This window comes from Rousettus aegyptiacus, unplaced genomic scaffold (assembly GCF_014176215.1).
Source record: "Rousettus aegyptiacus isolate mRouAeg1 unplaced genomic scaffold, mRouAeg1.p scaffold_m13_p_17, whole genome shotgun sequence".
NCBI classification, from domain to species: domain Eukaryota; kingdom Metazoa; phylum Chordata; class Mammalia; order Chiroptera; family Pteropodidae; genus Rousettus; species Rousettus aegyptiacus.
The window spans coordinates 27,969,623-27,992,500 of record NW_023416292.1 but is presented as its reverse complement, the minus strand read 5'-3'; the positions used below and the strand labels follow the sequence as shown (position 1 = coordinate 27,992,500).

Genomic DNA, 22,878 nt, shown 5'->3' with positions numbered 1-22,878 from the left:
AAGAGCCTTTGGGCGTCCCCGCACTTCTCCTCCACCAAGTCGGGGAAGAAGTGGCCAAGGCCTTGCAGAGCCACGTCCAGGCGGTGGAAACAGACGCCCAGAGAGAGGCAGGTAGGCGTAGGAGGCCCCAGATGCAGGTTGACCAGGTGATCGACGGTGGCTTCCACCTCGGTGAAATAATTGTGACGGATTTGAGGGCTTATGGCTGTTTGGCAGTAAAGAGTTAAGCTAAAACAAACAAACAAACAAACAAACAACAAAAAAGTGTTGGTGGGTCTCAGAGGCCGAGGATTGCCGAGAGGTTGCCAGGTTGCCGGGTGGTGGGAGGCTGGAAGAAGGGGCGTCCCTGGGTCTGTTGCATCAACACTTGAACCTGGAGAGATCCAGGGGACCGGCGAGGGCGTTGCCAAGGTATTCCTTAAAGTTGCCTTATTATAGTAAAAAAAAATCTTAATACCATCACATACTATCGCCACCTCTGTTTTCTTCACTATCAAATTTCTTAAGAGAATAAGTTAACACCGCTGTCTCTGTCGATGAAACTTGTCCCTTTGTATTCTGGCTTCTCTTGCCACTGAAATAGTTGTTTCAAGGTTTCCAGAGTGGTTTTAAAACCTCATTCACCTGACTCCCATATAATCTATTATTTATTAAAGGCATTGTTTTGTATTCTTATTTTTTTTCGATTGTAGTTGACACACGAAAGACTCCCATATAATTTAAAAACTGGCATCTTTTAAAAATTTAAACATCCGTTATGCCTTTCGGACTTTATTCTTTTCTCCTTTGCTCTCAATTCCTTTTTTCGATGCCTCCTGAAAGCTTTTCTCAAGGACGTCTTTTTTTTTTCCCTTTGAGCTTTGCTCTTCAATTTGCCCATCTGTACATCACTCGTGTAAAATCTATACTATCCCTTTAATCTGTCTCCAAAACTCCAGCTGGCATCTCAGATTTAACTCGTCCAGCATGGAATCCATAATCTTCCTCCTGTGCTCAAACTCAGTTTTTCCCCTCGTTTCTTTTGACGGATCCATTATACATTCCCTCGGTTGTAAAATCCAGGAATTGCTTTGATTTCCTCCTGACATTCCGCACATCCAGTCAACTGGCAAACTCTGCAGAGGCCATCTTTCCAGCGTTTCTAGAATCTATCTCATTTCTTATTCCATTGCCACCGCTCTGGTTCCTGTCCTTGTTATTTTTGCCTAGATTATTTTAACAGCTTTTAACTGATCTCTCTGCCGTAATCTAAATTAATCTAACAAATTAGATGACTAAATTAATCTAACAAAATTGAATTCCTGTCTGTTCCTGTGAGATGCCAGAGCCCATCGCTTAACTGAATCAAATTCAGATGCTTCATCTTGGCATTTGAAGCTTTCACAAAGTGGCCTCGAGCAACTTCCAGTTTCATTTTCCACCACTTCCTCATGTATGTACCGTATATCTCTGCCAAACCTGGCGAGTACTCGGTGTTCCCCTAATATATCCTTCTCTGCCTTTGTTTACGCATTTCTCTCTACCCAGAATGCCTGCCCTGCCTCCCATCTCTGCTTTTTGAAATCCTTCCGACTCTTTGGTACACAGCCAAATGACTTTTCCTCTACGAAACATTTCTCGATTCCCAAACCTTCCTTGATTCCCAATCTCCTCTTTCTCCTTGCAACCAAACAGAATTTACTTCTCTTTTGAGTACTCCGTAGCAGGTCGTTTCTGTTTCTTGCATTACGTATAAATTACCTTTCCTCTCAGATAATAAATTCCTAGAGAGCAGGAACTGTGTCCTTTCTTTATCTTTGTTTCCTTCACAGCATCTAGCAGAGTACATTCCACAGAGTAAATGTATTATTAAGTATAAATTGAATTGATAGATAGGGTATGTATCTGGAGTAGAATGTGCCACTAATTCAGAACCTGGTATTGTTTCTTATCAGCGTTAGGCTTTAAACCTGAACCTCAGTTCCTTCTGCTATACTGTAACGTGTATAGCCAGACCCCCGTGGAAGCCTATGGCCCAATTATGTATCAGGCAAAGGGGTGAGAGGTGATGACTTGTTTTTCTGTGAGGGGAAAATTGGATGGTGTTGAAGTTTATAAACTTTAGGGAGACTGGGACATTGTGTGCTCAGCCCAATTTACCCTTTTCTGAGAAATTCTTTCTTTTCTTACACAATTCAGTCATCCAGTTGGCTTCGCCCTGCCACCCAGCGGGCAAGTTAATGTACTGTCAAGATCCTTCGTTCAAGAATTGTCTCAAAAACCCAGAAGCTTTTCTGAGACCTGAAACTTGACCCAAAACTGCTCCCCTGGGTGGCGAAGATGATTCTTTAATCACGAGAAAAAGAAGCACAGTAAGGAATATGGTGTTCATGACGCCGATGGAGAGGAGAGGAAGAAACCGCATGTTGAAACAGTTTTTTATCCAGACTGACATTTAACAATACTTTCTTTGTTAACGTTTCTAGAGTACACAGAGCCAACTACGCATGTGTGTTATAAGGCAGTTGCACAAACACTTGATTCTCACTAGATAGGCAGACAGATGTTTTGTAGAAAGTATATTGCGATTCAGAGAGGTCAAGTGACTGGCCTAAGTTCACACAACTAGGACAAAATTCATCTAACTTATGGTTCAAAGATCTTTCTACTACTAGAGCATCTCTGACTCTTAAAAAAGAAATCGTCTCCTTTGTAAATATTTCTCTGATTTCTTTTCAGGCAGACCTAACTGTCACCTTTGTATTCCCACAGCGTGCAGGACATACTTCTGTATGTGATGAGTATTGATCATTTAGCTTGCAATTATGTTTTTCTGTCTGTTCCTTCCCACTAAGATGAGCTCCCCAAGGGTAGGAACCATGTCGTCCTATGGCCTGGTGTAGTTTAGGTGCTTCAGAAATTCTAAGGAAGGGTCAAAAATCAATCCATAGGATTATCTTGGCCTGATCAGCTAATGTGTAGCATATATAACCCATGCACATCCTTCTAGTTTCGGTTTCTTCTCTGACGCCAATGGCATTCCCCCCTGGCCGTAGGCTTCGCTGTGGTAGACGCAGGTCAGTGGCCTCCAGAAAGAGAAAATAAAACCATGGCAGAACATTTTCTATTTCAGGTGCTATTGTTTTAGTGAAGGGCCTTTCAGTTCTCGGCTGGGGTGAGGTGGAGTGAGAGGGCACAATGAAGAGATTGAGGAATTTTTTAAACATCTGACTTAGCTCGTTTCTCAGAGGCAGGAGAAAAAAAGTGCTGTATCAAAGACCGATTACACACAACCCTTGATATTAAAACTATTAGTTCTTTGAACCAGTAGCAAGGAGCGATTCCAAAACAGCCCACAGTGAAGGTACAACCTAGTTGTCCTTCCTGGTTTTTCTTTCACTTTCTACAAGCCCACCCTCCATTCACACGCGAATTTTATCTTAGGAAACATATTTAACTTATTCCTTCCTGTTAACGGTTGGGAGGACGATGAATAGTTTGGTTTAGCAGCAGGCAGACAAATTGAGGAAGGCCTTTTGTTTTTTAATGTTCTGCTCTCCTTTCCTCCCCTTAGTGCTGGCGGAAGTTTTTGTGGCGTTGATTTTGAGAACCATAATTACCAGACCATGGAAACGATCTCTCGTTTCCTTGAGAAGAAACGTGGGAGGGAACTTGCCATGAAGTATATGAGGTGAGGTGAAGTGGGCAGGGAGGGGTCAGGTGGATCTGAGAAGTGGTCGAGGTGGCCACAAGTTTAAGAAGTTAAGGGAGAAAGTTCAGGAATGGCCAAGGGAGAAGTACCCTCCCTTTTTAAGATCAAAACAATGTAACATGATATAATTGAAATCATGTAGTATTTAATGCTTAAATAAAAAAATTGCAGTCCTCAGGTCCCTCTACTGAGGTAGTCTCTTCCAGTTCTTTCAGATTTTTTATCTGGTACTTACTTCTTATTTCTAAGCTATATGTTTCTTCGTTTATTTCTTAATTTAGAAATATTAGACATATCTACTGTATCTGTACTTGAAATTTTAGGCGTTTTACATCCCTGTCTTCCCTTTCCTTTGGCCTCATTCTCACAATAGAGTTATATCACAACTTTGGCTAAATCGGTAGTCAGTGTTACATTATTATCATTGTATACGCGATATCCATGTGGAGCCAAGTAGTGTATTTCGATTCTTTCATATTTTGAACGACCCTTTGTTGTGAAGTTATAATAATTTATTTAAACTATTTATTTGTTTACCCTGGACCTATCTTCAATTTACTCCTGAAGTGCCAGTTCTGCCAAATGCGTATTATTTTTTCTCAAATGGGCAGCATATCAGATAATCCCAGATTTTCCTTTTTCTGAAAACTTGCCGCGTCCCCACTGAGTAATTCTTATTAGTCAACAGCGCCACCTGCTGACTGTTGGTGGAGTGGGAGGCCAAAATTATGAGGCACAGGGTTGATGGTTTTAAACAAGAAAATGTCCTTCCTGTGGTCTCTGACCTTAAGGATGACGATTGGGAGGAAAGAGTATGGTTCTTGTGATGGAAGAGAGTTTATAAAATCATTAAATATTCTATTCCCCGTCATCCCCTTCTTTTCTGTGTTTTCCTAGAAGAAGGAAAGTCTGTTCTAATCTTTCCTTTTTATGCTATGATCACTCTGAGCCTTTGTCTGATCCAGCAAAGGAAAAGGGATAGATGGGCTACCCATTAAAAAAAACCAAAAAAACGATGGCTTCATTGGGCACACATGATGTATGATAAATCACACATATTTAAAGTAGGTACTTGCATGGGTTTTGACATAGGTATACCCATGAAGTTCTTGCCACACTCAGGATCATGAATCTGTTACCCCCAAAAGTTTCTTTATGTTCCTTCGTCAGCCATCCTTCCTCCGTCCACTCATCCCCAGGCAACCATTGATCTCTTTTCTGTCACTATATATTAGTTCGCTTTGTCTGTAATTGTATATGAACAAAAGCAAACAGTATAAATCCTTTCTGTTGTTGTTTGGCTTCTTTGACTCGCATTGTTTTGAGATTCGTCATGTGTATATCAGTAGTTTTTCTCCTGCTGAGTGGTATGCTGTTGCATGGATTTACCGCAGTTGGTGCACCATTCACCTGCTGGTGAACGTTTGGCTTGTTGACAGTTTTGGGTTATTACAGAGAAGAAGGTTATGGGCCTTTGTCCAGACACATGTTGTCATTTCTCTTGGGTCGATACTCAGGAGTGGAAGGTTTAGATTGTATGGTAAGTGTATGCTTAGCTGTTAGAGAAACCGCCAAACTGTTTTACAAAGTTGTACTATTTTGCATCCTCACCAGCACTTGATATGGTCGGTCTCATTCAAGTGGGTGTGTAGTTTTGTCTCATTGTGGTTTTAATTTGACTTGCATTTCCGTAATGACTGATGATGTCGAGCCTCTTTTCATGTGTTTATTCTGAGCTACCCCTTTTTAAATACTTCGCTGGTAATAGGGCTAACCCTGAATCTGGGCAAAGGAAGCCGTGTTACATGACAGGTGTCATGAAAGAATCTCATTCACCAGTTGGCTATGAAATTCTTCTTAACTTACTTGAAATTCCTCCACTCTTTTGAGTTAAAAGAACCAATAGAAGGCGCAGTTTCTCAAAAAGATGTTTCAAGTCGGAACGCCTACATTACCCGTAAGTGAAGGGAGAACTCGAGATATTTTCCCTCCCGTTTTCTTCTATTAGATCGTTGCCTAGATTAGCTAAAGATCATTTCAGATACTAAAGACACTGTGCAGAGTGGCCGTGGTCCTTAGAGGAGGTGGAGAGAAGGGAGTAAGGGCTGAAGAATTGCAAAAGAAATTTGAAATGGCAGACCAGACAGGACACCCTGTCTGGTGAGCACAGGCCGGTGCGTAGGCGTGTCCTGGGCGAGTGTGGGCAGATGGGTGACAAGAAGAAGAAGAGGGGGAAGATCAGTGTCCGCACATGATTAGATCAGGAGGCAGGCCCTAGGTAGTGGAGTCCCTGAAGGGGAGCCTGAGACCAGAAAAAAGGAGAAAATGCTGAACACGAAAGTTGCATCCTCCAAAGCTTTGTTCAGAGCAACACTGTTGCTTTAGAACCTCCTGGACTAGAATCTTCTGTCCTTGGGTCTTCTCTTCTACACACTAGAGTCCTTCAACTTCGCCCTGCCCCCTCCCCCTCCCAGCTCTCCCTCTTGGGCTTCATGCGACAAGAGGAAAGTAGCCTTTGCCATGGCTGCGTCTCCCTTTTCCTGCCCAGCTCCACAACCTAAACAGAGAGCTGTTGTTTCCTTGACAGTGTGGTGCGGTGGTGAAGAGCGAGGCTCTAGGGCCAGACCGTTCCGTTTCCGGCTCTGCCATTTATTAGCTGTACGACTGTGGGCAAGTCTCTTCATCTTCCTATACCTGTTTCCTGACATAAACACGGAGATGCGCATTTTAACTTCCTTAGAGAGGTGTGAGCATTAAATGAATTAATAATTTAAAAGTGTTTAGAACATCGCCTGGCCGGTTTTAAGCTCTTGATCAATGTTGGCCGTTAACTGAATTTAAACTCCTTGGCCCATTTTCGGGGCGCTTTGCGATCAGGCCTCTGCCCCCCTCCCCCACCTGCCCTCTTTCCGTCATGTTGCTTCTTGGCTACTTTTTTTGAGTTTTGCTGGTCTCTTCACTAAATCACGAAGCTATGGGAAATTCCAGGTGGTTCCTACCACCTGGAAGGTGCTTGGCAATCCAAATCCTACCCGGTCTTCAAAGATCGCTTAGAACCCCATCTCCTCTATTACCTCTCATCACGTATTATTTCTTGAGTCCTCACCAACCCCCTTCCCATCGGGATTCGCAGTATCATAGAATTTTGCGAATCGTCGCACACCCACCCCTCCTTCGTGTGAGTCAGTTTGGTCTCCCCCACCAGCCCGTAAACTTCCTGAGGGTAGAAGCAACGTCTGGTGCTTCTGAGCCTTCGTTCAGTGGAGTGAGGACATTGTCTTTGCATCTGTCAAGCATCTGTAAAGAGATTCAACAACAGAGGAAGATGTGAAGAATTCATAGCTTTAATAACGGTTCAGTTAGGGGTGGGGATGAGAGTTTCTCTCCTATCCGTGCCGTTCTCCAAAGGCAGAGATTCTCTTCACCTAAGATCCAGATATTCCCCATTGCATTTCTGAACCGAGAAAGCAGACCACATCTTACCCACATATAGTTATCCGGTAGGTTCTTGTCCATAATTATCTTCTCCTCTTTCCAGCTTCCAAGAGACAATATCATTTGATTTTGAGTTTCTCATGGGTAATGATCACATCTTCCTCTTTCAGGTTTTTCCTTTGAAAAGCTTCAACCCTTCAGTTTTCTGCTGATCATCAGGACCCCTGTAACCTCTAAGCTTGTAGGGGAGAACTCAGGAATAGAGGGACTGGAATAATTCCCTTCACTGGGGGAACCAGTGAAGAGTCCCTACAGAGGTCTGGAATGCAGAAACCTTGCCCCAAAGCCCCGTTCTGTGGTCATTTCACCCCTGGACTGCAGCCCGATTTGACTCCAGGTAAAATGTCATTGTTTCGTGTATCTGTCTCCTGGTCCCCACCGTTTCCTTCAGCAATTCTTTACGTTCTTCCCTGCCAGTCTGTATCCCCAAATCATTTCTAAACCAGTCCTGGGCTTCCTGGCCTAGTTACTGAAGGCAAAGCCACAGAACAAAGAGCCCAGCAAGGAGTGGGGCTGGGAGGGTGGCGGAGCCAAGAGGAGCCCCAGCGTCTGAGGGGAAGAGATGCAGCTTTTCTAAGTCTGGCAGGAAGGCCCGGGCATCCTCCAGAGCTGCCTGAGCTGCCGCAGTAAAGTTGGGGTCACCGGAGATTAAAACGTCAAAGACACAGGAGTGAAAGTAAGCGTCTTCGACCGGCAGCCCCTCCTTGCACAGCCGTCGGGCAGTATCCATGCCTACAGCGCCCCGACGACTGCGCTCTGAGCGAGAGAGTCGCTGACTTGGGGGACACCCGCCAACACAGAGCTGCAGGTCCTGCTCAGCCGAGAAGGCCCTGGCCACGTCCTCCGCCACCTTGATGGAGAAGGAGAGCTGCCCAGCTGTCTCCCGAATGATTATAGTTGTGCCGATATAAGCAGCCCGGATCTCCACGTGGCTCCCTGGGTTAGCGGTGCCAATGGACAGACTTGAGCCCCCGGGCCGGTCACCTCCATTGATAGAACCATCTTCAAAGGCTGCAGGAAGATTGTCCACCTCAGCCTGGTAGACCTTCTGATCAATGCATTCCTGCATATTCTTAAATATAATGGTCAGCTGTGAGGGCGAGAGGGAAAACAGTTCATTTCAGGCTCCGGGCACCGCCCCCCCACCCGCCGTCATAGTCAGGGGACCCAGAGAGTCCAGGCTCAGCATGGCCCTCACGTCCCCGTCTTTCCTCCTCGTGTGGTGACACAGGATTCGTGCTCGCTGGACCCCTCCCTCCCCTTTTTTTTTTATCGTAGTCCCAGCAGCTCCCACAGAAGGAAGTGTCCCCTTCTGTAACCCCACCCCGGGGCTCCCCGGCTCTCCTCTCCCCAGCCTCTCCTCTGTTTTCTGAACTCGAGTGACGTCCCTACCAAGGGAAGGTGGTTTCCAGGAGCGGGGTTTGGTGGGGGGCGATCGCGGGCGTGGGGGCGGTGGAGGAGGGGGAGGGGGGAGGGGGCGTGGCCGAGAGGGCGCGGGGACGCGATGCGAGCGGCGCCGTGGGGCGACCCTGAGAGGATCTGGGGGAGCAGCTGCGTCCTGACCTTCCGCGTGGTGGTGGCGTTGGTCCCCGAAGCCACGGGGAAGCTGGTGGCCTGCACGAATAGAAAGTCATTGTCCAGCAGGGGCCAGGCTCCTTGGACGCGGCACGTGTGGAAGTGGTGGTGGAAGCTGCGCACGTGGGGGTCCCCGAAGGAGGCGCAGTGCAGGAAGCCCGGGGGGCGACCGTGGAGCCGCGAGAACCGGCCCTCGTAGTCGCAGGGGTCCGGGGCCGCGGGGCCGGGGGCGCCGACGGGGCCGGCGCCGGGCAGGACGGGGCCGCGGGGCGGGGGCGCGGCCGTGGGCCCCCGGCGCGAGCAGTTGTGCTGGATCATCAGGTCCTCGATGCCGTGCACCGCCGAGTGGAAGGCCAGGTCCCCGCGGCAGGTGCGGGCGGTGCGCCGCGTGCACAGCGCGTAGGAGCGGAGCGCGCGGCACAGGCCGCCGGAGCCCGGCGCGCCGCCGCGGAGGCTCAGGGTGGAGGACACGTACTCGGCGTTGCAGCGGAGGATCTTGCACTGAGAACTGGCTGAGGACACGAGGGAGAGGGGCGTGAGCCGGGCCCCGGGTCGCTGCTCTTCTGCGGGATGCGCTCCCGAGTCTCGCCAGGAGAGGTCATCCGCTCCTGGAGCCGCTGCGGGCCTCCCGGCGCGCCCAGCCCCCAGCTCCCAGTTCTGCCTGCGCTCCGTCCTGCCAAACCCGCGAGCCCGCCGGGGCTCTTCTCCCCGTGCATCGAGGTCGTTCCCATGCCCCTCTCCAAGCCGAACGGGAAATAACATATTCCCGTTTGGGAGCGGGGCGCGTGACCCCTCGGCGCCCATCTCTTCGCTCACACGTGCTCACATGCCCACCCCCACAGAGCGGCCTACCCTCTAGCGCCCCGAAACCCCTCCCTGGCCCTTCCTTACCATATCCACAGAGGAGCAGCAGGAGAGTGAGAGTGCTTAGAGTTGGGGGACCGCCATGGGGGAACCGGAGACTAGGGGACTGGCCAGGATCCCCCATCCCTATCCAGCCAGGTCCCCCCAGGCTCCAGTTCTTTGCAGCTGACGGCCCTCCTACCTAGCGAATTTTGACCGGTCGACCTGTAAGGGTCTGAAAAAAGAGATTTGGCCGGGCATGGGGAGAGAGAAGAGCTGAAGATTGTTCAGGATGATGTGAAGAGAATCTGGAAAGACCGAGAAAAGAATAAGCAGAAGAGTTGGAGGAGAATGGGGCTCCCCAAACTGTAAGTGTGGCTGTTAAGCGTCTGCGCCCTGCTCTGTGGCCACTGTCAGGCCCCTTATGCAACACCTCTGGGTGGGGGTGGAAGGGACGTCGCGTGGGCTGCAGGGGCACAGTCCACTGTATTGCCCCATTCTGAGCTGCCAAACAGCAGAAACGTCAAAAAAAGGAGGACTCGTGCGGACCCGTTCCATCTCAGTCACGCTAGTGGGCTCCCCAGTAGAATAAGTATCTGAAAATACTTCAGAAACATATCCTTTATTTGCTCCTCCCCGTCAGGAAGGGACGCCCTCCAGGGGTCATGCGTTTCTTTTTGAGTGTGTCGGAATTTTCAGCAAGAAGGAGTAAGAGTGGAATACCCATCCCCTCAGTATTCAAATGAAAAAGGAACCTGTCTCTTTCATCCATTCCAGAGAACTGCAGTTATAATCCCTCTCTCATGGAGTAATGGGGTGTGACCCAAGCATGCAAATCAATCTTTGCTTGGTACGAGTCAGCAGTTCTTGAACATTTTCAAGCCCCCCTGAAGAGTCACTCTTTCCATTAATCTTCCATTTGCAAGTTCAGTTCTCAGTCTTTTGGTGAGGACAGGGCTTGGGGTAAGGATATGCTTGGGGGAACGGTCATGCAGGAGGGAGAAGAGGACGGTGGACTAGAGTTGTGGGGACAAATCATGTATGACAAGGAATGGCCGCCACCCCTGGAAGCCCAGCGTGGAGGGCGCTGCCAAGCAGGGCCAGGGTAGAAGAAGAGCAGTGAGTAATCATCTGAGGCTAAATGTGGCCTCGGTGAGAAAACCGCAGAGGAGGGGATGTGGGAAACTCCTCCTGACGAAGGAACCTTCCAGAAGTAACAAGGTGAGGAGAGAGCTGAGGCTGCAGCGGAGAGCCAGAGGATTACATTTCAAATGGCCAGAGGCCGGAGGCCAGAAAGAAATGAGACAGAAGGAGAAGTGGAGGTTGGGGCACCTTAGCATGGAAGAGGTCCTGGCTTTTGGACCAGAGACATCCAAGTAGATGCTGCAATTTTATGAAAGTCTAACTTCAGTCCGAAAGCTTATTAAAAGAATCGCAATTTCATTTTGACTTACTGTTTCCAGAGGTCACACATTACTCTGCTATCCGGTTCTCCAGCCATGACTGCCTACTCTGTTGGTCAGCTCCAGTCAGGGGATCCCCCGTCCCTTTCTCCATGTCTCCTCCAGGTTCCCAGACCGGCCGCAGTCTCAGTGAGGTCAGGGAACCAGAGAAGGTCTGCTGTGGGTAGAAGGGGGAGTATATGGCTGGCCGGAGTGCCGGACAGCTGAGCGGGGGAGGGAGGTGGCTACTGAGTTGACTGTTTTAAAAATAGCTAAGTCCAAAATTCCAGGAGTGTTGGGGGTAGGGTGTGGGAGTGGGGAGGGTAGGAGGCTTAGAAAGAATATGGAGTGTAAGGTGCCAAGTGGGGAGAGTAGGGGAAAGAAATATGGCAGGCAAGTCAGATATCTCATTCCAGCTTATATGATTCCAGTTCTAGTCATTGCCTACTCCAGGCAGCCCTCCGGCACAGTCAGTAATGAGCTCCCGGCCTTTTAAAATTAGAGAAGGCAACTGTATACTTTTCGGTCACCACCCTTATCCCTGCTTTACTGACTACGAGTTTAGTCTCTAAAGAATATACCTGGGGGATAGCTGACTTTAAATATGGTCCATAGCAGAGGTAGTTCACAGCCCCTCCCCCATCTTGGCACAGTGTTTGGAGACTGAAAAAGCCAGCTGTCCAGGGGAGAAATCTGAGCTCCGAGCTGTTTAGGATGAAGGTTTGTTTCAGTCTCCCGGTTCATATCGTTGCAGCTGTCCATCTCCCCGTGGCCTCCATTTTCCTTCCGTTAGTTATACAGCAGTTTCTCTTCCCTCCGTCTCTCGAACACACACATACACACAGCTCTCCTGAGTGGCTGGAGGTGGGGGGAGACTGAAAAAGTCAGAGAGGTGAAGGAGGGGTAGGGATAGAACTTCTCGAAGGTTACTAATCCGCAGGGGAGAGGGACTTGGAGAGAGAAACTGAGATAAAAAGAGACTCAGAAAGATACTTTGGTGGAGTAACATAATCTTGTGGCCTTTTAAAACATCACAGCCAAGGAATTTAACCATGTCATATTTTTGCAACCACGGGCATCTGGGATCATCTCTTAGCACTAGCCAAGTGAAATTAACACGAGGGCCGGTTCCAAAGAGTATCGCTAGGGCATCTGTGTTAATTGGCCCAGCGTTTGATCCAGAATCTAAGATGCCCACTCAGGACTCTTCTTTATTATACATGTATCCGACAGGTTTAGTTTTTCTCTCAGCCACATGAGGCCACATCATAAGGCTTTTATCACAAAAATATGCAATACCCTCCAACCAAACTCCTCAAGTTATTTTAAAACACAGTACTTTGACCATAGTGTCCCAAGTGGGATATACTCTTAAAGACAAAAAGAAATGCAAAAATATTTTGAAGTAGCCATATTGTTGGTGGTCGTGTTGGCATTTTTGTTCTGAAACTATCATGGGTATATTGTGGGGTGAAATAAGTGAGTAAAATATGAGTGTCTTTGGGAACCAGAATATTTGGTATGGAACAGAGAGACAGATTTACGATTGAAGAAGTTAAGTAAAAACTCCGTAATTCTGAGTGTAAATTGGAAGTAGTAACTTGGAGCTCATAGTGTTTTCATCCTAATACATTTCCTAGCTTTATCCTAAAAAGGCCTGAAAACAATAACCCAGTAGTAATGAATGTGACTAGTGTTCAAGTTGACCTTTCTAGATACTATTTCCCACTAAAAGGAACTCTTTGGACGAATGGCTGACTTCAGGGGTGGAGCAGGAATTGTCCAAGATAAGTGAGGAAGCTTTCAAAGCCTGTTAAGAAGGAGGGAAGACTGGTGTTAAAAGGACTCAGAAACTACAAGAATAATTTCCAGTGGCCAAAGATGGGCAATTTGAATGTCAAAATGAACACTGTCTTCAAGTGGATTTAAACACACCAAATACATTCATGAGTTCACAGTGATACTTAAAAATACAAACTCATTGTTGGAGAATGTTAGGGGATCAGATCATTTTGAAAACTGCTACTAACTGGAAAGAATCAAACATTTATCCTGTTTTTCCTGTGGGAACTGAAGATTAAGGGGAAATTTCTCTTTATGGAAGTTTTCCAGCAAATGAATGAATGAAGAAGGAATGGCATAATTAGAATATCAACATTTTTGTAACTTCTAATGAATTAATGTGACCACAGGATAACTTACTTGGCTTTTGTGAAAATAAGCATCCAGCATTTACTTACTCTTTTCCCTAATTTTTGGCATTTAAACCCATGAGAAGGTATGGCTTGTGATTGTTTCATTTTTGTTTTTCTCAACTTTATTTTAAAAAATTTCAAACCTATGGGAAAGAATGAAATCATGAACACTCAATGAGTGTTCCCAAATTAATTAACATTTTGTCACATTCGTTTTCTTTCCTCTCTTGTATAAAGTTAATTTGTATACATTGATGGGTTTGGTTTTAAAAGTCCCTTCGGTCTCTAGACTGCATTCCTACCTACACCCCAACTTTCTTTTCTTTCTCCTCACTCCCTCTCTACCTTCATATTTAAAAAACGTTAAAGCTCCAAAATCCTGCCTTTCTTTTAGTCTCGCATCATCGCGTTATGCTCATATCCTGCTGACCCCCAAGCCCCCGCAGAATGAGTGATTTTCATTTGTCTGTGATAGCTTCGCCAACAGAGTTTGGTCTAAATTCACAGCAGCAGATGGGGAAAAAAAGAAAGAAAGGTGCTGTAGGACCTGGTTCACCTGGCATTACTCACACGACGACCTTTATATTCCCTAAGGAACAGTTCTCGGCCAATTGGCAAAGCCCCAGCTGGAGACCTGCCGGGAATTCGCGGAACTGCTGCAACTGCGTGAAGCAGAGAGCTTCGCCTCTCAGTGTCTCGCTCTTTTCTCTGAATATTCATTTCTGGTCTTGGGGACTGTAATCGTGTGTACGCAATCCTCCTTCGGTTCTGGGAGCCAGGCTTGGCAGGTCTCTCATGAGTTTTCTACACCGGAAAGGAAATACAAGGAAGTAGTTTTGACGTGGGGAAAACCCAGGATTGAAAAAAAAAATCCTCAAACCTGGCCAGTTAAAAGGATGCGTGGGGCAAATGAAGACACATAGTTCGCACTATATGCTCTCTGTCACAGTTCGTTCGCAGCGTCCCTGGTGGTCTAGTGGTTAGGATTCGGCGCTCTCACCGCCGCGGCCCGGGTTCGATTCCCGGTCAGGGAATGGCATTTTTATTCTCATTCTATCTATGGAATAGAATCTTCGAATGGTTACATTTTTTTTTCTAGTCATTTCCCTCATCCACCCAAAGTCGAAAATCAGGAAATGCAGAAAAACACACAAAACATCGCTCCCAATTCTATCACACAAGATAACATCCAATTTTTGATGTTATAAAAACGGAATCAAGCTATACATGCTATTTTATTACCAGCGATTTTTTAAGTTAATGTATTTCCAACACATATTCTTCAGCAACGTGATATTTTCTTTCAGGTTAATTAATTAATTTTGAACGGTAATACATTTATATGATTTGGGATACAAGTATGCAAAACTGCCAAGCAGTTTTCCTCTAATAAGACCAGCAGTGTTAAATTTTGTGATTATAATGTAAATATTTAATATAAACTCAGTACATACATATATATTTAAACATGTTTTCCCCCTTGCACAAATGATAGCAATCTAGACACACTTTTCTGTAGTTTTACTTTTTCAAGTAACAATGTATTTTAGAAGTAGTTCCGGGTTAGACATAAAGAGCTTCCTTAGTCTGTCTTGCGGCACAGAGTATTCCTTAGTTAATGGAACCAGCTTCCTATTGATGGACACTTAAGATATTTATAAACCTTTGCTGTTACAATGTGTCATAAATAACCTTGCACATGTATCATTTTGTGGAATAAATGTGAGATATTGAAATGCTGGTTCAAAAGGTATGTGCATTTGTCAATATGCCTTCTTTAGATGTACCAATTCATGCTCCTACCAGCAATATATAATGTAAAAGTCATTTGAAAAAAATTCCTGGGGGGATTTTCATCGAAATTGATTTAATATATTGTATTTCTGGATTTTTAGTTTTTGACCCCTGAAATTTTGGTTTTACAAATAACAATCTGATGAATATCTGAGTAGATACATCTTTGTGTATCTTAGATATTACCTTTGGATAAATTCATAGAAGTGGATTCCTAACTCATACTACATATTAATGGATTAGAGAATTAAATGCAACTAAGACAATTAAAAGCTAGGAAAAAGAACATTAATGGATAAAACCATTATCTTAATATTGGACTGGAGAAGACTTTTCCAAGGTAAAAGCAAACACAAATCATAAAGGATAAAACTGAAAGATTAGACCGCATAAAAACTACTGCCCATTTAAAAGTCCTCTAAATAATATGAAAAGACAAATGACAAACCGGTAAAATCAGTGATATAAATATAATATAAATGTCTAACAGAAAACTAGAACATATGACTTAGTGCATCTCAAAACTAATACGAATAACAAGTTTATGAAAGTGATCAACGTCAAGAATAATAGAACATATGTAAATTAAAATGACACTCTGTATTTTTATCCTGCACTTTTGTAAAGATTAAAAGAGTGACGATACCCAATTAACTGATGTAATTTGGTAAAACTCATCGAATAGTAACGATTGGTGATCTCTCTCCACACAGCAATTTCTCAATATGTATCCAAAGCTTTAAAATATGCAAATATTTTCAACTGCAACTTCACCTTTATGCATTTGCCCTAAGGAAACACTCTCAAATACATAACCACGTGTGTACAGAGATAACTCCTGCAATAGAGCCTTAAGTCATCCCCTGGATTTCAGAGACCCCCTTCAAATGACGCTGGATAAATTAGAATTGAGTTTCCTTAAAGCTGTGAAACGGTAAAAAATCACCACAGAACTTTTAATATGATTATAGGGAAAATCCTGGAGAGTTTCTTTTCCTTTTTATATTTTGGCTTTGTATTGATAATTTCTATTGACATGAATTTCAAAATAGGAAAAAATATATAGGGACCAAAACGAGTTAGTTCTCATAAGAAAGAAAATCAGCTCCTGAGGTTGTGTGCGTTGGTGGTATAGTGGTGAGCATAGCTGCCTTCCAAGCAGTTGACCCGGGTTCGATTCCCGGCCAACGCATCCTTTTCATTTTCAGCTTTTCCTCTAAACTGAGTAGAAAAACAACAACAAAAAAGGTGTTTGGCCTCCCTTCGCGTCTCTTGGGCGGTCTCTCCTGAGAGAGACCTTCCAGGTTTCTTGTATCCGCTTCTCAGAGCCAAGCCCGTCTGCTGGGTTCGGCCGCTGGCTTCGCACCAGTTTGTGATAATAGTCTTTTGGGGGTCTTTAGGGAAGTTTCTGAAATACATGCTGGTCAGATTTATTTTTCTGAATTCTTGGAGGCGGCTCCGATTTACGGAGTCTGAATAAGGAAGTCGCCCAGGCACCCCTTTCCCGAGAGAGAGCCGGTCAATTTACTTGCCGTAGTTCGAGAAGCAAGAAAAAATAAAGGGGGACCTTCACCCTTTCCTGCAGCTCGCCAGCTCCACTTCTCTACCGGTCCCACCATTCCGGGGACAGAAACCTAGATTCTAAGGCCTAAGCTGGAGATGTAAATGAGAAAATCTCGCAGCCGTGGGCGGGGCGGCTTGATTCTTTGCAGGAGAAGGAGAGGTGACAGGAGGAGGGGCATTTGGGGACGCAATCCCCAGGCCTCTGCAGTCGTCCTCAGACTTGGATCAGGACCTGCGCGCGCCACTGCCGGGTGGAGGGGGGTGACGTGGGCGCCGGCGCCGCGAGATTCAGAGGCTCAGAACCAGATCCAGGTGTCTGGGCTTGGAAGCTGCAGAGTGGAAACGTTTATTCGGGTTTTGACCCAAATGGATTATCCAAACTGAGTAGAACAGCAACATGAAGTAGGTTCCTGTCTCAAGAGACATTAAATGAGAAGCCAGCCCGCCGCCTTGCCAGTGGCGCGCCGTGATCGTATAGTGGTTAGTACTCTGCGTTGTGGCCGCAGCAACCTCGGTTCGAATCCGAGTCACGGCACGTGAGCATCCTAAATGGCTTTGGCGGTTCTCCTTTTCATCCTTTTTAAGGTGAAAACGGTTTATAATTCTGCCTTTGTTCTAGGCAGCGTCTCAGGAGTGCAGCCAACGATTTGGGTGAATAACTGTCCCCACTCAGCTTGCTCTGTGGCTCGCAGACCCAGGGGAGACGTTTCAGGGTGGGCTGCGGAGCCTCGGAGCGGCGACTCAGGCTGCAGAGGGAGGTCCTGGTGCCTCGCCTGAGCGGAGAACCCTTCGCTGGGGACTCCGGAGCTCAGTGCCTTAAATCTTGGCGGGACCTTTGCACCTAATGAATATGGTCTTTAAACTTTTGGTATTTAGAACTAAACTCGTGCCCCCCGATGAATGGCGATTTTCGTCGGATCTTTTTCCCAGGGACACGTCAGCCTCACCCCCACCCCACTTCCAGGTCATCAGGATTAGGAGAGAAAAGGGTTTCCGGTCGAGAAGGAAGCAGAGGCCGCAGCCCCAACGTCCCGGAGCACGAGCCGCGCCCCTCCGACTCCCGCGGCTGCCTGCGTCGCAGATCCCTGTTCCCGCGCGCTCTTTCGCTTCCTCCCCAGGAGTCCTGGTCGCAAATGCCCGGTTCTCAAAGTGAGCCGGTCCATCGAGGCGTCAGGACCAGTGATTCCTTCCTGCGCCCCCCGCAAGCCCGCCTGGCCCTGCGCAGTCTCCATTATGCTCTGGAAGTTTCGGGTTCCTTAGTGGTAAAAGGCTGCTGTCGCGTGCACAAAACCTTGGATTTCGAGGTTTCCTTCACACCAACCAGTGCATGAATAGATCGTACACCGGGTCCCCAAAAAGAAAGTATACTGATGTGGGACAGCTTAATCCAGCAGCGCCCGGCTAGCTCAGTCGGTAGAGCATGAGACTCTTAATCTCAGGGTCGTGGGTTCGAGCCCCACGTTGGGCGCAGTTCTCCTTTTCCCTTTTCTTCCTGTCGGCTTTTGCTGAATTCCCTCCGTCAGCTTCCACCAGAATCAGCAGTTTCCTAAATAGCCGTTATGGCCGCTGTTGTTTTAAATTTCTGTATATGATTTCAGAAATTGCCTCTATTTTTCCCAAGTTCAGCGGAAAAGAGTAATCCAGGCCCGGGATTCGAGCAACTCAGTTCTTTGAGGCTAGGTGATCTCTGACCCATGTAACATGGTAATTTCACCTAAAGTTTGCCTTCACAGGAACATCTAGACTGATGTTTGACTAAATATTTGGGTACCACGGCCTAGTCAAGTTATCACATAACATTAACCATCACAATTAGGAAAATAGATAAGTGGGAATTCGTGTGTGTGGTGGTGGTGGTGTGGGGGCGGGGTGTAGGTGGTGGTAGGGGGAGTATGTAAAAGAGAGACGAAGTGCGTAAAACTAGAAAATCAAGAAAACAATATGTGTTAACAGGGATGGAAATAAATAGCTAATTGCTGATAAAAAGAATTTAAAGTAGTTACCTTTAAGAAGCAGGAAGTTGGGGAGGAATCAGAGACTTGCTTTTCATTACAAACTTTATAAGAGTGTTTGACTCTCTAACCTATGTGCATATATAAGCTTGATAAAAATAAGTACTAAATAAGTGTTTTTGCATATTGTAGTTTTTCAAGTATTTTACCAACTTGACTTTCGAATCTCATAGGGCCTTGCTGTGGCCCCAAGTGGCCTTGTGCATATTCACACAGGCCACACAGGCAAGTGCTTGAACCGAAGCTGTTCCGAATCTTACCACAAGGCAGAGCGCCTTGTGATCGTCCCAGAACAAGATAGGGTGAGAGTCTTGTGAAGAGCTGCTACAAGAAAATAAAAGATCCATTATCTAACATCTCAATCTGATGAAAATTTGTCTCCCCTTTCCATTTTTTATTAGGCTCAGGACCCACCACGAAGATTCCACTCTGCAGGGTATGTTCTGTGTCTTTTTGAGCCTAAGCTCTCTATCACAGGAACTCGGGAATAGCACCTCTACAGTCCCGTGGCTCCGAACTTGTGAACCACCTTCTCAGAATCCCCAGGGGTCCAGAGAACAAAGCAGACTGTCATAGCACCAGCCCCTCACTTAAAGATTCAGAGCAATGTGTGTGAGACCACCAGCAATAATGTTCTCCAAGCAAAGTGATGATGAGTTCGGAATGCCATTAATTAAAGAGCGTTCTCTTAAAATGTGGGAATGTGACTAGATGAAACATCATTGGAGGGTAATTAGTCAGGAATTAGCAAAATTAGAAATGCACAAATACTTTGATCAGGCAAGTCCACTTCCAGGAATCTGTTTTAAGGAATTCTTGCACAACTAATGAGGATATATGTATAAAAATGTCCTTGAAGAATTATAACAATAAATATTAGAACCACTGATGTCCATCAGTTGAGGAATGTTTAAATACATAGTGACTGGTCCATACCATAAAAGGATATTCGGTTGTTTAAAAGGACAAGATAAATAATGAAATGGCGAAAAGTTGCCACTGAAAAGAATTACAATAGCTAATGTTTAATGAACATTTACTAAGTGGTCAAATACTTTATGTGCCTATCTCATTAAAATTTAGATTAGCCCTAAGTAGGCTCGAGCCACCGACCTTTCTGTTAACAGCCAAATGTGCCCCACAGAGTGTTCTGACGGAGAACCAAATGGAAATTCCAAGACTACCCAATGAGCTGATTTGTTGGGCTTCGGTTTTGCAAGTGTCATAAAAATAACAGGATAAGACACTCAGCATAGAGTACATTTACGGGCTCTGAGAAAAAAACAGAATAGGCCCGACTGACCATGCGCAACACCGCACCACCAGCATAAAAACCAGTCGGGAAAAAAACATTACTCTGCAGAAACAACAACTAAACACGATTTTCTTTTTTTCGTACACCAAAATCAGGGGAGAGCGCGAACGCAGTCCCCCACTACCACAAATTATGCAGTCGAGTTTCCCACATTTGGGGAAATCGCAGGGGTCAGCACATCCGGAGTGCAATGGATAAGCCTCGCCCTGGGAAAACCACCTTCGTGATCATGGTATCTCCCCTGCCAGGTAAGTATGAGTTGCTCGCCTCCCGCCCCGACGCAGCCTCACGCGCCTCACACTGTACACGCACGGTCGCTTTGCTCCCCGCACCCCTGAGCCTCCGCAGCCCTTCCGCACACGTAGGACACGCAGCTTCAGGCCGCGGCCGGGACTTGCACGCGATATCCTGCCGCGTTTAAGCAGCAGGTGCCCGAAAAAGTAGCCCCTGCGCCGCCTCATCTGCATAGGACACGCCCCAACCGTGGCGTCACGGCGCTAGCCTTTCCCTGCGCCCCGCCCCCAGCTCGCGTCTGTCGGGCCGCGACGTCAGCCCCTCCCGCCTTCAATTGCAACAAAACCCGTCTCTTCTGGAAGAAGATGCCAAATAGAACCTACATTCATCAAAATACAAAAGTCCCCAGGGCATAAAACTTGGAAGTACAATTTAATTGGTACCATGTGGCATGCCATGTGAACAAGCCAGGCGTAGTTCACAGAGCAAAGAACCCACGCACTCTCAGGGAGTCAGCAGATACAAAATTACTGAGAAACTTGATTAAATATCAAGGCTAGGAGATTCTTGCTAAAACTGGGCTTGGGAGGCTAAGGACTAGGATTGAGAAGAGGGTTCAGAGTAGTTTAACTAATGGTTAGTCAAGGAGGGAGTCTTTGTTAACTCTACATTGATGCTCCTAGAAATAAAGACCAAACAAGAAAAGCAAAGGCTATCTATCAGCCATGGTCAATTGTGTTTCGACAGAGGCTAGAGGGTAAGTGGAGTAGGAAAGCTGTAGAATAGACAAAAGAGGAGCTTCCCATGTGACCTCAATGGAGGCCGGTGGCGTGGGGAGGCTGTAGGTGGGCTGACTAGAACCTGTTATCCTGTGAGATAGTTGGAGGTGCATATTGGTTTTCTCTGGTTTGTCCTAAATTGGAAGCAGGAATAATAATTGGGGGAAATATCAATTATCAAGTCCTGGCCATTTTGGCCCATTGGTACAGAAGCTATTTAGCTTTATTTAGCTTCTTGGGTTGTAACTAGAACTTGCAATCTGGCTTCCTGCAAGTCTGACTTATATCAGGCTGCCTTCCCAGGTTGAAGATAAAAGGTTGGGTTTGATAAAGTTAATTTGTATATCAGGATCCACAAAATGGAAGCAGCCCCACTGGCCTAACCTACATCACAAATCTAAGCCTAAATCACTCTGCACTTAGACAAAATAATCTGTTAAGGAAATAACATACACCAACCACCATCCTCCAACTCAGCTTTAGCTAGCAGCTCACCTTCTCCTAGGAAATAGGACCTGCTAGCCTGGTAAGGAAGTCGCAGACCTCCTAGCTAATCACATCCTGCTTCTGACTTGCCTCTCCCAATGCTCTATTAACTTGCTCTTGCCCCAAATCCCTCAGAAAGTCCTCCACTGCTTTTGAGGCTCTGGTGCTTTCTCAATCTATCGATTGTCTTTTTTTTGAATAAAGAACATCAGAACTGTTACTAAGTCGTGTTAGTTTTGTCATTTGACGGTTCCCTGGGCAGATTCCTAGGGTGTAGCTTGTGGGTCAGTTATATTTTTATATATGGTCTGGTCATTGTACATTTATTTGTACATTCTGTCTCTCAAGCTGAAAATTGAGGGTGACGCAGCATAGTCCAGTGGTTAAGTGTGCAAGCTCTGAAGTCACAGAGCTGGGTTCAAGCTCAAAGTCGACAAATCTCACTCTCAGGGCCTCCTATCAGCATTTTAAATCTTCCTTCTTAACTGGATTATCAGCCTTTCCTGAAGAAATCATTTGAAATCATAAAATGGTTTGGTTCCGATAGAAAACAAGAAGCGCACTTAGGTGGGGGTGATTTAGAGAGTTTTATGAAAGCAATATTTTACAAACGCATGGACAGTCTAGGAAAAGAATCCAACAAATGACTGAGAAACACCAGGAACCCGGAAACAGCTAGGAAGCCACTATAGCCTCCAGGTCTGGATGGGAATATTATTCTCAGGCTGTGATAACAAAATACCACAGACCGGTGACTTAAACAACTTACTCCTCACAATTCTGGAAATTGGGAAGTACAAGATCAAGGTGCCAGCAAGGTAGGTTTTGAACACAGTCTAATTATGCACTTCACGCCACTTTAGCAAGGATTAGAGTAATGCCCCCTTATTCCTGGGGTAAATGTGCCAAAACCCCCAGTGGATGCCTGGGAGTACTGCAGGCCACAGAGATGACTGGGCTTGCAAGGAACCTGGCTCCTCGGAAACCCTAACCCTTCTATTCCACGCACTGAAAGTCATTATTTCAAGAAAGGCGCCCAGGCTCCCGAGGTGGGTGAATGCACCACGGCGCTCCAACTGGCACAGGCCCCCTGCCCGTGTTCCCCAGAAGCCCGCGGTTTAAAAAAGACCTGTGCTTTTCAAAGGAGGCGATTTTCAGCTCACCAGAGGCTCAGACAAAACCTCCACCAGAGAGCAGGGTATCGAAGACTGTGGCGCGCGGCCCGCACAAAGCGGCTGGGAAGGAAGGCAGGAGTGGCTGACGTCACGGCCCAGCAGACGCGAGCTGGTGGCGGGGCGCAGGGAAGGGCTAGCGCCGTGACGCCACGGGTGGGGCGTGTCCTATGCAGATGAGGCGGCGCAGGGGCTACTTTTTCGGGCACCTGCTGCTTAAACGCGGCAGGATATCGCGTGCAAGTCCCGGCCGCGGCCTGAAGCTGCGTGTCCTACGTGTGC

The 22,878-nt window shown here is 46.4% G+C and overlaps 1 protein-coding gene, 1 long non-coding RNA gene and 5 other non-coding genes across 9 annotated transcripts; 5 read left to right on the top strand and 2 right to left on the bottom strand.

Moving 5' to 3' along the window:
- Window positions 1–1,072: 1,072 nt before the first annotated feature.
- On the top strand, window positions 1,073–8,282 carry LOC118612893. The gene is made up of 2 exons (XR_004955232.1): window positions 1,073–3,670; window positions 7,297–8,282. It is a non-coding gene; the product is annotated as an uncharacterized LOC118612893 (long non-coding RNA).
- On the bottom strand, window positions 7,629–22,692 carry HJV (hemojuvelin BMP co-receptor). 3 transcript variants are annotated; one of them, XM_036234961.1, is made up of 5 exons: window positions 22,588–22,692; window positions 11,628–14,045; window positions 9,653–11,224; window positions 8,750–9,273; window positions 7,629–8,276 (listed from the first exon to the last, which is right to left on the bottom strand). In XM_036234961.1, exons 3-5 carry the CDS (start codon window positions 9,747–9,749, stop codon window positions 7,653–7,655), a joined length of 1,245 nt encoding a protein of 414 aa, XP_036090854.1. In that variant the 5' UTR covers window positions 9,750–11,224; window positions 11,628–14,045; window positions 22,588–22,692; the 3' UTR covers window positions 7,629–7,652. The 3 variants fall into 3 exon arrangements, with proteins under 3 accessions (XP_036090854.1, XP_036090855.1, XP_036090856.1); XM_036234962.1 differs by lacking the exons at window positions 11,628–14,045; window positions 22,588–22,692 and having other exon boundaries at window positions 9,653–9,912; window positions 11,059–11,376; XM_036234963.1 differs by lacking the exons at window positions 11,628–14,045; window positions 22,588–22,692 and having other exon boundaries at window positions 9,653–9,839; window positions 11,059–11,373.
- TRNAE-CUC lies at window positions 14,204–14,275 on the top strand. Its single transcript has one exon. It is a non-coding gene; the product is annotated as a tRNA-Glu (tRNA).
- Window positions 16,156–16,227, top strand: TRNAG-UCC. The gene has a single exon. It is a non-coding gene; the product is annotated as a tRNA-Gly (tRNA).
- On the top strand, window positions 17,062–17,133 carry TRNAH-GUG. Its single transcript has one exon. It is a non-coding gene; the product is annotated as a tRNA-His (tRNA).
- On the top strand, window positions 17,994–18,066 carry TRNAK-CUU. Its single transcript has one exon. It is a non-coding gene; the product is annotated as a tRNA-Lys (tRNA).
- On the bottom strand, window positions 20,018–20,181 carry LOC118613205. Its single transcript, XR_004955342.1, has one exon. It is a non-coding gene; the product is annotated as a U1 spliceosomal RNA (small nuclear RNA).
- Window positions 22,693–22,878: the final 186 nt, after the last annotated feature.

Excerpts from the sequence above, each read along its gene's own strand:
- HJV (XM_036234961.1), bottom strand. The coding sequence starts at position 9,749 with ATGGGGGATCCTGGCCAGTCCCCTAGTCTCCGGTTCCCCCATGGCGGT. Across the intron at positions 9,274-9,652 it reads GCTGCTCCTCTGTGGATATG|CCAGTTCTCAGTGCAAGATC; the intron begins GTAAGGAAGGGC and ends TCGTGTCCTCAG. Across the intron at positions 8,277-8,749 it reads ACGCCACCACCACGCGGAAG|CTGACCATTATATTTAAGAA; the intron begins GTCAGGACGCAG and ends TCGCCCTCACAG.